The sequence below is a fragment of the Oncorhynchus gorbuscha genome, unplaced genomic scaffold (genome assembly GCF_021184085.1).
Source record: "Oncorhynchus gorbuscha isolate QuinsamMale2020 ecotype Even-year unplaced genomic scaffold, OgorEven_v1.0 Un_scaffold_3497, whole genome shotgun sequence".
In the NCBI taxonomy this organism is placed as follows: Eukaryota; Metazoa; Chordata; class Actinopteri; order Salmoniformes; family Salmonidae; genus Oncorhynchus; species Oncorhynchus gorbuscha.
This window is the reverse complement of record NW_025747717.1, coordinates 31,567-47,922: the sequence shown is the minus strand read 5'-3', so window position 1 is coordinate 47,922 and position 16,356 is coordinate 31,567. Positions and strand designations below refer to the sequence as shown.

At 46.7% G+C, this 16,356-nt stretch overlaps 1 protein-coding gene across 1 annotated transcript; it reads left to right on the top strand.

Annotated features, from left to right (window-relative positions):
• Positions 1–1,021: 1,021 nt before the first annotated feature.
• LOC124027704 (ubiquitin carboxyl-terminal hydrolase 7-like) lies at positions 1,022–10,954 on the top strand. Its single transcript, XM_046340073.1, has 3 exons — positions 1,022–1,173; positions 4,555–4,645; positions 9,353–10,954. The coding sequence occupies exons 1-3, from the start codon at positions 1,123–1,125 to the stop codon at positions 9,457–9,459; spliced, it is 249 nt and encodes an 82-aa protein (XP_046196029.1). The 5' UTR covers positions 1,022–1,122; the 3' UTR covers positions 9,460–10,954.
• Positions 10,955–16,356: the final 5,402 nt, after the last annotated feature.

Genomic DNA, 16,356 nt, shown 5'->3' with positions numbered 1-16,356 from the left:
TTTTTATAGGAGTGGTAATATATATGTTTTTATAGAGTGATAATATATATATTTTTATAGGAGTGATAATATATATATTTTTATGGGAGTGGTAATATATATGTTTTTATAGGAGTGGTAATATATGTTTTTATAGGAGTGATAATATATGTTTTTATAGGAGTGGTAATATATATGTTTTTATAGGAGTGGTAATATATATATTTTTATAGGAGTGATAATATATATATTTTTATAGGAGTGATAATATATATATTTTTATAGGAGTGGTAATATATATATTTTATAGGAGTGGTAATATATATGTTTTTATAGGAGTGGTAATATATATGTTTTTATAGGAGTGGTAATATATATATTTTTATAGGAGTGGTAATAAATATATTTTTAATAGGAGTGGTAATATATATATATTTTTAATAGGAGTGGTAATATATATATATTTTTATAGGAGTGATAATATATATATTTTTATAGGAGTGATAATATATATAGTTTTATAGGAGTGATAATATATATATTTTTATAGGAGTGATAATATATATATTTTTATAGGAGTGATAATATATATATTTTTATAGGAGTGATAATATATATATTTTTATAGGAGTGATAATATATATATTTTTATAGGAGTGATAATATATATGTTTTTATAGGAGTGGTAATATATATATTTTTATAGGAGTGATAATATATATTTTTATAGGAGTGGTAATATATATTTTTATAGGAGTGGTTACAACACACTAATAATGGATCTTTGAGTAGATCAAAGGTTTGATATACACTTGAAGTTGGAAGTTTACATACACTTAGGTTGGAGTCATTAAAACTTGTTTTTCAACCACTCCACATTTCTTGTTAACAAACTATAGTTTTGGCAAGTCTGTTAGGACATCTACTTTGTGCATGACACAAGTCATTTTCCAACAATTGTTTACAGACAGATCATTTCACTTATAATTCACTGTATCACAATTCCAGTGGGTCAGAAGTTTACATACACTAAATTGACTGTGCCTTTAAACAGCTTGGAGGATTGTATCGCTGCTGGGTTTTTCCTGTGCGTTTGACTACCTCTTGTGTGTGTGTTCTCAGGGTGAGCCGTTCAGAGATGTGATGAGGAGGATTCAGAGCATGCTGGAAATACAGGAGAAAGAGTTTGAAAAGGTCAGTACTTTCTTCCCAGTCTTCACTCCCCTCCCTATTCCTCCCCTTCCCTCTCTCCCGCCTTTTTTCTCTCCTCCTCCTCGCCATTGCTCTCTTACCAGGGTGTCCACTAACGATAAACCGAAAATACACTGACAACATTGCCCTCATACCGAAGCCATTTTGATAATGTCGGTAATTTGATGATTAGGCTACACAAACTGCAGATTTTTGTGTTCTAAAAACCATTATTTGGTCAACAGTAATGTACAATTAACCTGCTTCCTGCTATGACAGCGTCTGCCCAGTCCTTGGCTGCATTCCAAACACTTAAAAGACACCCTCTCCCCTCAGCCCTCAAATGAAGTGGAAACTTAATGATTTAGGTTTTTAAATGGACTGCCCTTGTCCAGAAATTTGTCTCATCCCGCAATTGTGTTTTCAGCCATCGGTAGCTTGTGGATGCTTTATATGTGTTAGTCAATTATGATTGCATGTCTACTTATATTAACTATATAATTATTCATATACACCTACTAAATGTAATTAGCTAGCTAACGTTAGCCTGCCTAGCTGGAACTTCTGAATAAGGAAAATGTTCATTTCTACCATTTCCAAATGTGAACCAAACAGAAACATCATTACTTTTACGAGACGTGTTTGTGCCGTCCTGTGCATTAGCAGCACATTTTTCTACACTTTTTACATTTGTTTTTTTACTTAAACTTGTATGTTGACTTCTCCGTATCGACGGCGAGGTTAAAGTTTCGGCTGACTTTTCTTAGCGGGATGTACAACCATGGTGAATTGAATTATGGGACGTTTCAGCTGCCTGACGTCAACATAATTGTACACTATCATACGGGGAGTCCCCCAAGAGCATAAGGCGAGGGTACCGTGAACAACGGTGTGTCTTCTATGAGTCTGAAACCCAGCCCCTTGTTTCTCTGCTGGCTCCCACTCCCACTTAGTACGCCCGGGTGAAGGGAGCGTTTTGATACACACAATCATACTGACAGTTGAGCAACGTTTTGAAATGGAATTGCGGCGAAGACCGTTGTTAAAACGCCTACTGTTTTCTGTTGTTAAAAACTACATCTATAGCCTAGCCGTTATGCTGCTACATCCGTCAGCCATCTATAGCCTAGCCGCTATGCTGCTACATCCACCAGCCATCTATAGCCTAGCCGCTATGCTGCTACATCCGTCAGCCATCGATAGCCTAGCCGCTATGCTGCTACATCCGTCAGCCATCTATAGCCTAGCCGCTATGCTGCTACATCCGTCAGCCATCTATAGCCTAGCCGCTATGCTGCTACATCCATCAGCCATCTATAGCCTAGCCGCTATGCTGCTACATCAGTCAGCCATCTATAGCCTAGCCGCTATGCTGCTACTCCATCAGCCATCTATAGCCTAGCCGCTATGCTACATCCGCCAGCCTACATCCATCAGCCATCTATAGCCTAGCCGCTATGCTGCTACATCAGTCAGCCATCTATAGCCTAGCCGCTATGCTGCTACATCAAATCAGCCATCTATAGCCTAGCCGCTATGCTGCTACATCCGTCAGCCATCTATAGCCATAGCCGCTATGCTGCTACATCCACCAGCCATCTATAGCCTAGCCGCTATGCTGCTACATCCGTCATGCTGCTACATCCACCATCTATAGCCTAGCCGCTATGCTGCTTTTTTTTTATTTAAAATCTATAAATTTTTTTTTTTTTTTTTTTTAAACCTTTATTCAACAAGTCAGTTAAGAACAAATTCTTATTTTCAATGACGGCCTAGGAACAGTGGGTTAACTCCTGTTCAGGGCAGAAACGACAGATTTTGTACCTTGTCGGCTCGGGATTTGAACTTGCAACCTTTCGGTTACTAGTCCAATGCTCTAACCACTAGGCTACCCTGCCGCTATGCTGCTACATCCGTCAGCCATCTATAGCCTAGCCGCTATGCTGCTACATCCGTCAGCCATCATCATTATAACCTAAACTACTTACTAAGGTGAATGCACCAATTTGTAAGTCGCTCTGGATAAGAGCGTCTGCTAAATGACTTAAATGTAATGTAATGTTATAACCAGGAGGGAGGAGGAGTAGAAACCCCTTACTGACCTGTTATAACCAGGAGGGAGGGAGTAGAAACCCCTTACTGACCTGTTATAACCAGGAGGGAGGGGAGGAGTAGAAACCCCTTACTGACCTGTTATAACCAGGAGGGAGGGAGGAGGTAGAAACCCCTTACTGACCTGTTATAACCAGGAGGGAGGAGGAGTAGAAACCCCTTACTGACCTGTTATAACCAGGAGGGAGGGAGGAGTAAAACCCCTTACTGACCTGTTATAACCAGGAGGGAGGGAGGAGTAGAAACCCCTTACTGACCTGTTATAACCAGGAGGGAGGGAGGAGTAGAAACCCCTTACTGACCTGTTATAACCAGGAGGAGGGAGGAGGAGTAGAAACCCCTTACTGACCTGTTATAACCAGGAGGGAGGGAGGAGTAGAAACCCCTTACTGACCTGTTATAACCAGGAGGGAGGGAGGAGTAGAAACCCCTTACTGACCTGTTATAACCAGGAGGGAGGGAGGAGTAGAAACCCCTTACTGACCTGTTATAACCAGGAGGGAGGGAGGAGTAGAAACCCCTTACTGACCTGTTATAACCAGGAGGGAGGGAGGAGTAGAAACCCCTTACTGACCTGTTATAACCAGGAGGGAGAGTAGAAACCCCTTACTGACCTGTTATAACCAGGAGGGAGGAGTAGACACCCCTTACTGACCTGTTATAACCTAGACACCCCTTACTGACCTGTTATAACCAGGAGGGAGGTAGAAACCCTTACTGACCTCTGACCTGTTATAACCAGGAGGGAGGAGTAGACCCTTTACTGACCTGTTATAACCAGGAGGGAGGAGTAGAAACCCTTACTGACCTGTTATAACCAGGAGGGAGGAGTAGACACCCCTTACTGACCTCTGACCTGTTATAACCAGGAGGGAGGAGTAGAAACCCCTTACTGACCTGTTATAACCAGGAGGGAGGTAGGAGTAGAAACCCCTTACTGACCTGTTATAACCAGGAGGGAGGAGTAGAAACCCCTTACTGACCTGTTATAACCAGGAGGGAGGAGGAGTAGACACCCCTTACTGACCTGTTATAACCAGGAGGGAGGTAGGAGTAGAAACCCCTTACTGACCTGTTATAACCAGGAGGGAGGTAGGAGTAGAAACCCCTTACTGACCTGTTATAACCAGGAGGGAGGAGTAGAAACCCCTTACTGACCTGTTATAACCAGGAGGGAGGGGAGTAGAAACCCCTTACTGACCTGTTATAACCAGGAGGGAGGAGGAGAAACCCCTTACTGAATACTCACTGTGTTCTTTGTTTTGTCTGCAGTTCAAGTTTGCGATAGTGATGATGGGCCGGCATCAGCACATCACTGAGGATGAGTACGAGGTCAACCTGAAAGACTTCCAGCCACAGCCAGGTACAGTACTACTAGCTACTGGTTTTCCAGCCACAGCCAGGTACAGTACTACTAGCTACTGGTTTTCCAGCCACAGCCAGGTACAGTACTACTAGCTACTGGTTTTCCAGCCACAGCCAGGTACAGTACTACTAGCTACTGGTTTTCCAGCCACAGCCAGGTACAGTACTACTAGCTACTGGTTTTCCAGCCACAGCCAGGTACAGTACTACTAGCTACTGGTTTTCCAGCCACAGCCAGGTACAGTACTACTAGCTACTGGTTTTCCAGCCACAGCCAGGTACAGTACTACTAGCTACTGGTTTTCCAGCCACAGCCAGGTACAGTACTACTAGCTACTGGTTTTCCAGCCACAGCCAGGTACAGTACTACTAGCTACTGGTTTTCCAGCCACAGCCAGGTACAGTACTACTAGCTACTGGTTTTCCAGCCACAGCCAGGTACAGTACTACTAGCTACTGGTTTTCCAGCCACAGCCAGGTACAGTACTACTAGCTACTGGTTTTCCAGCCACAGCCAGGTACAGTACTACTAGCTACTGGTTTTCCAGCCACAGCCAGGTACAGTACTACTAGCTACTGGTTTTCCAGCCACAGCCAGGTACAGTACTACTAGCTACTGGTTTTGCAGCCACAGCCAGGTACAGTACTACTAGCTACTGGTTTTTCCAGCCACAGCCAGGTACAGTACTACTAGCTACTGGTTTTCCAGCCACAGCCAGGTACAGTACTACTAGCTACTGGTTTTCCAGCCACAGCCAGGTACAGTACTACTAGCTACTGGTTTTCCAGCCACAGCCAGGTACAGTACTACTAGCTACTGGTTTTCCAGCCACAGCCAGGTACAGTACTACTAGCTACTGGTTTTCCAGCCACAGCCAGGTACAGTACTACTAGCTACTGGTTTCCAGCCACAGCCAGGTACAGTACTACTAGCTACTGGTTTTCCAGCCACAGCCAGGTACAGTACTACTAGCTACTGGTTTTCCAGCCACAGCCAGGTACAGTACTACTAGCTACTGGTTTTCCAGCCACAGCCAGGTACAGTACTACTAGCTACTGGTTTTGCAGCCACAGCCAGGTACAGTACTACTAGCTACTGGTTTTCCAGCCACAGCCAGGTACAGTACTACTAGCTACTGGTTTTCCAGCCACAGCCAGGTACAGTACTACTAGCTACTGGTTTTGCACGGTATGCCAAAACGTTGGTACTCTTTTGAACACTAGAACATGAAACACGGTTCGGTACCACAATTTCTGTTACTTTCGGAACTTCTGTCCAATGTCGTGTACGGATTGAGAGGATCCTGCCTGTCTCTTCTCTAGGGGGGGGTGGTAGCTAGCCAGGCTACTTGTCTTCTCTAGGGGGGCGGTATAGCTAGCCAGGCTACATGTCTTCTCTAGGGGTTAGCTAGCCAGGCTACATGTCTTCTCAGGGGGGTAGCTAGCCAGGCTACATGTCTTCTCTAGGGGGGGGTGGTAGCTAGCCAGGCTACATGTCTTCTCTAGGGGGGGTAGCTAGCCAGGCAGCCAGGTACATGTACATGTCTTCTCTAGGGGGGTACCTAGCCAGGCTACATGTCTTCTCTAGGGGGGGTACCTAGCCAGGCTACATGTCTTCTCTAGGGGGAGGTAGCTAGCCAGGCTACATGTCTTCTCTAGGGGGGGTACCTAGCCAGGCTACATGTCTTCTCTAGGGGGGGGTAGCTAGCCAGGCTACATGTCTTCTCTAGGGGGTACCTAGCCAGGCTACATGTCTTCTCTAGGGGGGTACCTAGCCAGGCTACATGTCTTCTCTAGGGGGGGGGTACCTAGCCAGGCTACATGTCTTCTCTAGGGGGGGGTACCTAGCCAGGCTACATGTCTTCTCAGGGGGGTACTAGCCAGGCTACATGTCTTCTCTAGGGGGGGTAGCTAGCCAGGCTACATGTCTTCTCTAGGGGGCTAGCCAGGCTACATGTCTTCTCTAGGGGGTAGCTAGCCAGGCTACATGTCTTCTCTAGGGGGGGCGGTAGCTAGCCAGGCTACATGTCTTCTCTAGGGGGCGGTATAGCTAGCCAGGCTACATGTCTTCTCTAGGGGGGCGGTAGCTAGCCAGGCTACATGTCTTCTCTAGGGGGCGGTATAGCTAGCCAGGCTACATGTCTTCTCTCTAGGGGGCGGTATAGCTAGCCAGGCTACATGTCTTCTCTAGGGGGCGGTATAGCTAGCCAGGCTACATGTCTTCTCTAGGGGGCGGTAGCTAGCCAGGCTACATGTCTTCTCTAGGGGGCGGTAGCTAGCCAGGCTACATGTCTTCTCTAGGGGGCGGTATAGCTAGCCAGGCTACATGTCTTCTCTAGGGGGCGGTATAGCTAGCCAGGCTACATGTCTTCTCTAGGGGGGCGGTATAGCTAGCCAGGCTACATGTCTTCTCTAGGGGGCGGTAGCTAGCCAGGCTACATGTCTTCTCTAGGGGGCGGTAGTAGCTAGCCAGGCTACATGTCTTCTCTAGGGGGCGGTAGTAGCTAGCCAGGCTACATGTCTTCTCTAGGGGGCGGTAGTAGCTAGCCAGGCTACATGTCTTCTCTAGGGGGGTAGTAGCTAGCCAGGCTACATGTCTTCTCTAGGGGGAGGTAGCTAGCCAGGCTACATGTCTTCTCTAGGGGGGAGGTAGCTAGCCAGGCTACATGTCTTCTCTAGGGGGGGGGGCTAGCCAGGCTACATGTCTTCTCAGGCTAGCCAGGCTACTCGTCTTCTCCAGGGGGGGTGGCGGTAGCTAGCCAGGCTACTTGTCTTCTCTAGGGGGGGTCGCGGTAGCTAGCCAGGCTACTTGTCTTCTCTAGGGGGGCGCGGTAGCTAGCCAGCAGTCCTGGGCAGAGCGTTGCACCCTGGGAAATGAAATGCACTCTGGGAATCTTAGTATGCTGTGTAAATTAGATTGTATTTCTATGTCATGTAGACTATTGCAATATAGAAGCTTTTGTCATTTTGGACCTAAACTATTAATTTAATACATTAAATTATTTAGCTGTTATGAATTATAGGTCTAATGTGATTTGACCCAATATTATGGCCATAGATGAACACATGAACCCTGTCTCAAATTACATGTTATTGTTTAGTCTGCTGAGTTTCTGATATGGGTTTGAATCAGGAACATAGTGTTATATTTTTACAAGAAATGGAATATAGAGGAGAAGATATTCTGTGTTGTGTTGATAACCGGCAGAAAGAACCAAATATCAGCCCAGTGGTTATTCTGGGACTTTTAGCTAATACTGCTAACTACCGCTGCCACTTCTACTACTAACTACCGCTGCTGCTACTACTACTACTGCTGCTACTGCTACTACTACTACTGCTACTACTACTACTACTACTACTACCGCTGCCACTACTACTCTAACTACCGCTGCCACTTCTACTGCTAACTACCGCTGCCACTTCTACTGCTAACTACCGCTGCCACTTCTACTGCTAACTACCGCTGCCACTTCTACTGCTAACTACCGCTGCCACTTCTACCGCTGCTAACTACCGCTGCCACTTCTACTGCTAACTACCGCTGCCACTTCTACTGCTAACTACCGCTGCCACTTCTACTGCTAACTACCGCTGCCACTTCTACTGCTAACTACCGCTGCCACTTCTACTGCTAACTACCGCTGCCACTTCTACTGCTAACTACCGCTGCCACTTCTACTGCTAACTACCGCTGCCACTTCTACTGCTAACTACCGCTGCCACTTCTACTGCTAACTACCGCTGCCACTTCTAACTGCTGCCACTTCTACTGCTAACTACCGCTGCCACTTCTACTGCTAACTACCGCTGCCACTTCTACTGCTAACTACCGCTGCCACTTCTACTGCTAACTACCGCTGCCACTGTTACTAGTACTACCAACTACTAATACTACTACAACAACTACCACCACCACCAGGCTTCCTCTCTCTCAGAATGTTAACTATGTGCTATGGTATTGTGACACTACTACTATCACTACTGCTAACTACTACTACTATCTACTACCAACTACCACCACCACCAGGTTTCCTCTCTCTCAGAATGTTAACTATGTGCTGTGGTTTTGTGACACTACTACTACCACCACCACCAGGCTTCCTCTCTCTGACTGTTACCTATGTGCTGTGGTTTTGTGACACTACTACTACCACCACCACCAGGCTTCCTCTCTCTCAGAATGTTAACTATGTGCTGTGGTTTTGTGACACTACTACTACCACCACCACCAGGCTTCCTCTCTCTGACTGTTAACTATGTGCTGTGGTTTTGTGACACTACTACTACCACCACCACCAGGCTTCCTCTCTCTGACTGTTACCTATGTGCTGTGGTTTTGTGACACTACTACTACCACCACCACCAGGCTTCCTCTCTCTCAGAATGTTAACTATGTGCTGTGGTTTTGTGACACTACTACTACCACCACCACCAGGCTTCCTCTCTCTGACTGTTAACTATGTGCTGTGGTTTTGTGACACTACTACTACCACCACCACCAGGCTTCCTCTCTCTGACTGTTACCTATGTGCTGTGGTTTTGTGACACTACTAGGACCACCACCACCAGGCTTCCTCTCTCTGACTGTTACCTATGTGCTGTGGTTTTGTGACACTACTAGGACCACCACCACCAGGCTTCCTCTCTCTCAGAATGTTAACTATGTGCTGTGGTTTTGTAACATCCCTCCTCTCCCCTCTAGGTAACATGTCCCACCCTCGACCCTGGTTAGGCCTGGACCACTTCAACAAAGCCCCGAAGAGAGGTCGCTATACCTACCTGGAGAAAGCTATCAAGATCCACAACTGAGCAACCCTCCTCTTCCTCTCTCCTCTTCCTCATCCCTCTTCTTCCTCTCTCCTCTTCCTCATCCCTCCTCTTCCTCCTCTCTCTTCTTCCCCCTCTCTCTTCTTCCCCTCTCTCTTCTTCCTCCTCCCCCTCTCCTCTTCCTCCTCTCTCTCTTCCTCCTCCTTTACCCACCATAACCACAGACTGTAACCAACGAATTGTCTGTGCCCCACCTCTAACACCTTCCACAGACACACACCGTGATGTCTCCTGTCACACGGATCCATCCATCCATCCATTAGCAGGCTGCTGATGATGATGATGAATACTATACCACCCCTTCCACCCAAACCCCCTCTCCCCATTCCTCCCCCCACCACCGCCCTTCTACTGTTTTTGAGGCTGTTAGGTTTTGGCTTCTCTAACTCCGACTGCCTATTTTTGTCCGGATGAAAGAAATGAAATTGGAAGAAAAGGACAGGAAGATGAACTTTACTTTTTCCTGGTTTATTTTGTTTTTGTTTTTAATAATAAGAGTTGTTTCAAAATGTAAAGAGCGTTGCTGCGTATAGTGGTGGGGGGGCAGAGAAAAGAGATAGACGACATCGTTAGCAGAAACCAAGAAGGATGATTTGGTCTTTTTAAAGAAGAGAACCAGTTGCAGAAGTGTTGAAGCTTGAGACTAGTAATTCCTGATGTGATCCTCTTCATATCCCCCCTTCTCCTTTAGTCAACTAGTCAAACTGTTTCCATCTTTAAAAAAAAAAAAAAATCAGTTTTTGTCTTTTTTTCTGCAATATCTTCTTGTATAATAAATTTAAAATCCACAGCAACTGTTTAAAATAAATGTAAAAAGAGAAGAAGTGGTCTGTACTTTCATCTCGCACGTTGCCACTCCATATCAAAGCCGTTTCTCAGGTCTGGTAAATGGCAACTTTGGTCTTATGATTTTAACGTTGTCCTTCCTCTCCTCTTTTCCTGCCCTGTTATGTTCTCTCCATCCCTGAGGGTTTAGGTTGGGCTGTACCACCTCTGGGGTTTGTGTAGGGGGAGTTTGACTGAGGGTTTGTGATGGGCTGTACCACCTCTGGTGTTTGTGTAGGGGGAGTTTGACTGAGGGTTTGTGATGGGCTGTACCACCTCTGGGGTTTGTGTAGGGGGAGTTTGACTGAGGGTTTGTGATGGGCTGTACCACCTCTGGTGTTTGTGTTGGGGGAGTTTGACTGTCTGTGATGGGCTGTACCACCTCTGGTGTTTGTGAAGGGGGAGTTTGACTGAGGGTTTGTGCTGGGGGAGTTTGACTGAGGGTTTGTGATGGGCTGTACCTCCTCTGGTGTTTGGGGAGTTTGACTGAGTAGCGCTGCTTTAGTAGGAAGCTTCGGCCATTAGTGAGCCCTCTGGTTTCACCATATATATACACAGAACCAGTGTTACTATAATTATTACTAGAACAACAAACACACTGACCTTTTTTCTTAAGCACAGATGGAATGCCCCCCGGCCCCCCTCCCTAAAAGCCCATCATAGGTGGCTCTGTGAAGAGATTTGAAATTGTGTGTATATATTTAAAAAAAACACAACAAAAAAAAACATGAGAAACACAGAACGATGTTATTGGTTGGCTACAAACTGAGAAGATTCAGGTGTTCATATTTCTTGTGGTGTTTTTGTTTTTGGGGATTCCTTGATTCTTTAGATTGTTGTTTTGGTTCTGTTTTCTCCTGTTTTTGTTTTAACTAACGGCACCCGTTGGTTCTGATAGTGATGTTAAGGGTTAAGATAACGAGCTGCGCTACTGACCGGTGGGATTAGGGTTCAGAAATGGTCACTTCCCCCCAAAAAAAACTCCCAGGTTTTCCACACATCCCAGTTGGAGGATTCCAGACTACCTGCGTATACTCCTCTGATTCAGAGGAATCATCCAACAGGGATTTCTGGGAAAACCCAGGGAATTCTGGGGGGAAAAAAGTTACTGGAGTTTTGTCACCCTAGATGATGAGATCAGGGCCCGTTATCCACAAAAAGTCTTTGATTTACGAATGCTGATCTAGGATCTGTCCGTACAAGCTTATTCCTTTACGATCTAAAAGGCCAAACTGCTGCTAGACCAGCTCTACTATCCTGAGCCTCTTGGTGGATACGGGCCCTGATCAACGCCCTTGTTCCTCCTTGATTGGGTGTGTTTCCAGTTGAAGCTCGTCCCTGTAGCAGCAGTGTACCACAACTACTCCTGTATATTGCCTTTTTTTTTTTGTTTTTTTTTTTGCTGGAAAATGTATGTTGAATAAAATTTTCTATAAAAACATGTGCTGCTCACTGCCAGTCCCATCTGAGTCGAGTGAAAACCAGGTTTTATATGGAGCCAGTGGACAGAACATTAAGAACACCTCCATGTGCTGCTCACTGCCAGTCCCATCTGAGACTAGTTAAAACCAGGTTTTATATGGAGCCAGTATATAGACAGAGCGGACAGAACATTAAGAACACCTCCATGTGCTGCTCGCTGCCAGTCCCATCTGAGTTGAGTTAAAACCAGGTTTTATATGGAGCCGGTATATAGACAGAGCGGACAGAACATTAAGAACACCTCCATGTGCTGCTCGTTGCCAGTCCCATCTGAGTCTAGTTAAAACCAGGTTTTCCACGATGTTGACTGACCAGGTGAAATACTTTTGATCCCTTATTGATGTCGCTACAATCGGTGTAGATGAAGGGGAGGAGACCTGGTTAAAGATGAAGGGGAGGAGACCTGGTTAAAGATGAAGGGGAAGAGACCTGGTTAAAGATGAAGGGGAGGAGACCTGGTTAAAGGAGGATTTTTAATCCTACAGACGACTGAGACATGGATTGTGTCTGTGTTGCCATTCAGAGGGTGAATGAAAAAGACAAAAGATTAGATGTGTTTGAACGGGGGTATTGTAAGTAGGTGCACCAGTTTGTGTCAAGAGCTGCTGTTTTTCTTTTCTTTTTTCACACTCAACAGTTTCCTGTGTGTATCAAGAATGGTCCACCACCCAAAAGACATCCAGCCAACTGGACACAACTGTAGGAAGCATTGGAGTCAACATGGGCCAGAATCCATCCCTATGGAACACTTTCAACACCTTGTAGAGTCCAATGCCCCGAAAAATTGACACTTTGTAGAGTCAACATGGGCCAGCATCCCTGTGGAACCCTTTTGACACTACGGTCCATATACCCAACCAATTGAGGCTGTTCTTAATGTTTTGTACACTCACTGTATATACTGGATGTATATGTTCAAACAATGCTGAGAGGGACAGCACCAGGACGAGCAAGTTGTCTTGTTGGCCTACTTCCAGAAATATACCGATTTATGTTTAAAGAAAATATAGTGGCGTTGTGGTGTGGATGTACAGTGTATTCAGACCCCTTGACTAGTTCCACATACTGTTACGTTTACAGCCTTATTCTATAATTGATTAAATATGAGTTTTCCTCAGCAATCTACACACAATACTCCATAATGACATCACAATACCCCCATAATGACATCACAATACCCCCATAATACATCACAATACCCCCATAATGACATCACAATACCCCCATAATGACAAAGTGAAAAAAAAGTTTTTTTTTTTTAAATGTTTGCAAATGTATTAAAAACAGAAACATCTGGTCTCGAAATTGAGCTCAGTGGCATCGTGTTTCCATTGATAACCCTTGATGTTTCCTTAACTTGATTGGAGTCTACCTGGAATTTAGACTCTACTTGGAGTCTAAATTAAATTGATTGGACATGATTTGGAAAGGTGCACACCTGTCTATATAAGGTCCCACAGTTGATAGTGAATATCAGAGCAAAAACCAAGCCATGAGGTTGAAGGAATTGTCTGTAGAGCTCCGAGACAGAATTGTGTCGAGGCACAGATCTGGGGAAAGGTACCAAAAAAAATTTGTTTCAACATTGAAGGTTCCCAAGAACACCGTGGCCTCCATCATTCTAAAATGATGGAGGCCTCTTCCTAGAGCTGGCCGCCTGGCCAAACTGAGCAATCGGGGTGACCAAGAACCCGATGGTCACTCATGACAGAGCTCCAAGATTCTCTGGTCTGATGAAACCAAGATCGAACTCTTTGGCTTAAATGCCAAGCATCACGTCTGGAGGAAACCTGGCACCATCCCTATGGTGAAGCATGGAGGTGGCAGCATCATGCTTAGGGGATGTTTTTCAGCGGCAAAGATTGGGAGACTAGTCAGGATCGAGGGAAAGATGAACGGAGAAAAGTACACAGAGATCCATGATGAAAACCTGCTCCAGAGTGATCAGGACCTCAGACTGGGGTGAAGGTTCACCTTCCAACAGGACAGCGAACCTAAGAACCCAGCTAAGACAATGCAGGAGTGGCTTCGGGACAAGTCTTTCTGAATGTCCTTGAGTGGCCCAGCCAGAGCATGGACTTGAACCCGATCGAACATCTCTGGAGGGACCTGAAAATAGCTGTGCAGCGAAGCAACGCTCCCCATTCAACCTGACGGAGCTTGAGAGGATCTGCAGGGAAGAATGGGAGAAACTCCCAAATACAGGTGTGCCAAACTTGTAGCGTCATACCCAAGAAGACTAGAGGCTGTAATCGCTCCCAAAGGTGCTTCAACAAAGTGCTGAGTAAAGGGTCTGAATACTTATCGAAATGTGATATTTCCGTATTTGTTGTTATCATGGGGTTTTGTGTGTAGATTGATATGGGAGGGACAATTTAATAAATGTTAAGAATAGGGCTGTAGCGTAACAAAATGTGGACTAAGTCAAGCGGTCTATACTTTCTGAAGGCACAGGAAGTGATAAACCTTTTTGTCTTTAGCGGCAGGTAGCCTAGTGGTTAGAGTGTAGAGGCGGCAGGTAGCCTAGTGGTTAGAGGCAGCAGGTAGCCTAGTGGTTAGAGGCGGCAGGTAGCCAGCAGGTAGCCTAGTGGTTAGAGTGAGAGGCAGCAGGTAGCCTAGTGGTTAGTAGAGGCGGCAGGTAGCCTAGTGGTTAGAGTGTAGAGGCGGCAGGTAGCCTAGTGGTTAGAGTGTAGAGGCGGCAGGTAGCCTAGTGGTTAGAGTGTAGAGGCGGCAGGTAGCCTAGTGGTTAGAGTGTAGAGGCTGCAGGTAGCCTAGTGGTTAGAGTGTAGAGGCGGCAGGTAGCCTAGTGGTTAGAGTGTAGGGACGGCAGGTAGCCTAGTGGTTAGAGTGTAGAGGCTGCAGGTAGCCTAGTGGTTAGAGTGTAGGGACGGCAGGTAGCCTAGTGGTTAGAGTGTAGAGGTGGCAGGTAGCCTAGTGGTTAGAGTGTAGAGGTGGCAGGTAGCCTAGTGGTTAGAGTGTAGGGACGGCAGGTAGCCTAGTGGTTAGAGTGTAGAGGTGGCAGGTAGCCTAGTGGTTAGAGTGTAGAGGTGGCAGGTAGCCTAGTGGTTAGAGTGTAGGGGCGGCAGGTAGCCTAGTGGTTAGAGTGTAGAGGTGGCAGGTAGCCTAGTGGTTAGAGTGTAGAGGTGGCAGGTAGCCTAGTGGTTAGAGTGTAGGGCGGCAGGTAGCCTAGTGGTTAGAGTGTAGAGGCTGGCAGGTAGCCTAGTGGTTAGAGTGTAGAGGCGGCAGGGTAGCCTAGTGGTTAGAGTGTAGAGGCGGCAGGTAGCCTAGTGGTTAGAGTGTAGAGGCGGCAGGTAGCCTAGTGGTTAGAGTGTAGAGGCTGCAGGTAGCCTAGTGGTTAGAGTGTAGGGCGGCAGGTAGCCTAGTGGTTAGAGTGTAGAGGCTGCAGGTAGCCTAGTGGTTAGAGTGTAGAGGTGGCAGGTAGCCTAGTGGTTAGAGTGTAGGGGCGGCAGGTAGCCTAGTGGTTAGAGTGTAGAGGCTGCAGGTAGCCTAGTGGTTAGAGTGTAGAGGTGGCAGGTAGCCTAGTGGTTAGAGTGTAGGGGCGGCAGGTAGCCTAGTGGTTAGAGTGTAGAGGTGGCAGGTAGCCTAGTGGTTAGAGTGTAGAGGCTGCAGGTAGCCTAGTGGTTAGAGTGTAGAGGCGGCAGGTAGCCTAGTGGTTAGAGTGTAGGGACGGCAGGTAGCCTAGTGGTTAGAGTGTAGAGGCTGCAGGTAGCCTAGTGGTTAGAGTGTAGAGGTGGCAGGTAGCCTAGTGGTTAGAGTGTAGGGGCGGCAGGGTAGCCTAGTGGTTAGAGTGTAGAGGCTGCAGGTAGCCTAGTGGTTAGAGTGTAGAGGTGGCAGGTAGCCTAGTGGTTGGTAGAGGTGGCAGGTAGCCTAGTGGTTAGAGTGTAGGGGCGGCAGGGTAGCCTAGTGGTTAGAGTGTAGAGGCTGCAGGTAGCCTAGTGGTTAGAGTGTAGAGGTGGCAGGTAGCCTAGTGGTTAGAGTTAGGGGCGGCAGGTAGCCTAGTGGTTAGAGTGTAGAGGTGGCAGGTAGCCTAGTGGTTAGAGTGTAGAGGCTGCAGGTAGCCTAGTGGTTAGAGTGTAGAGGCGGCAGGTAGCCTAGTGGTTAGAGTGTAGGGACGGCAGGTAGCCTAGTGGTTAGAGTGTAGAGGCTGCAGGTAGCCTAGTGGTTAGAGTGTAGAGGTGGCAGGTAGCCTAGTGGTTAGAGTGTAGGGCGGCAGGGTAGCCTAGTGGTTAGAGTGTAGGGCGGCAGGGTAGCCTAGTGGTTAGAGTGTAGAGGCTGCAGGTAGCCTAGTGGTTAGAGTGTAGAGGTGGCAGGTAGCCTAGTGGTTAGAGTGTAGGGGCGGCAGGGTAGCCTAGTGGTTAGAGTGTAGGGGCGGCAGGGTAGCCTAGTGGTTAGAGTGTAGAGGCTGCAGGTAGCCTAGTGGTTAGAGTGTAGAGGTGGCAGGTAGCCTAGTGGTTAGAGTGTAGGGGCGGCAGGGTAGCCTAGTGGTTAGAGTGATGCAGGTAGCCTAGTGGTTAGAGTGTAGAGGCTGCAGGTAGCCTAGTGGTTAGAGTG

Bases quoted from the DNA above. Each gene is read 5' to 3' on its own strand.
- LOC124027704 (XM_046340073.1), top strand. From the start codon at position 1,123: ATGAGGAGGATTCAGAGCATGCTGGAAATACAGGAGAAAGAGTTTGAA. The intron at 1,174-4,554 runs GTCAGTACTTTC...TTTTGTCTGCAG, and splicing joins AGGAGAAAGAGTTTGAAAAG to TTCAAGTTTGCGATAGTGAT. The intron at 4,646-9,352 runs GTACAGTACTAC...TCTCCCCTCTAG, and splicing joins AGACTTCCAGCCACAGCCAG to GTAACATGTCCCACCCTCGA.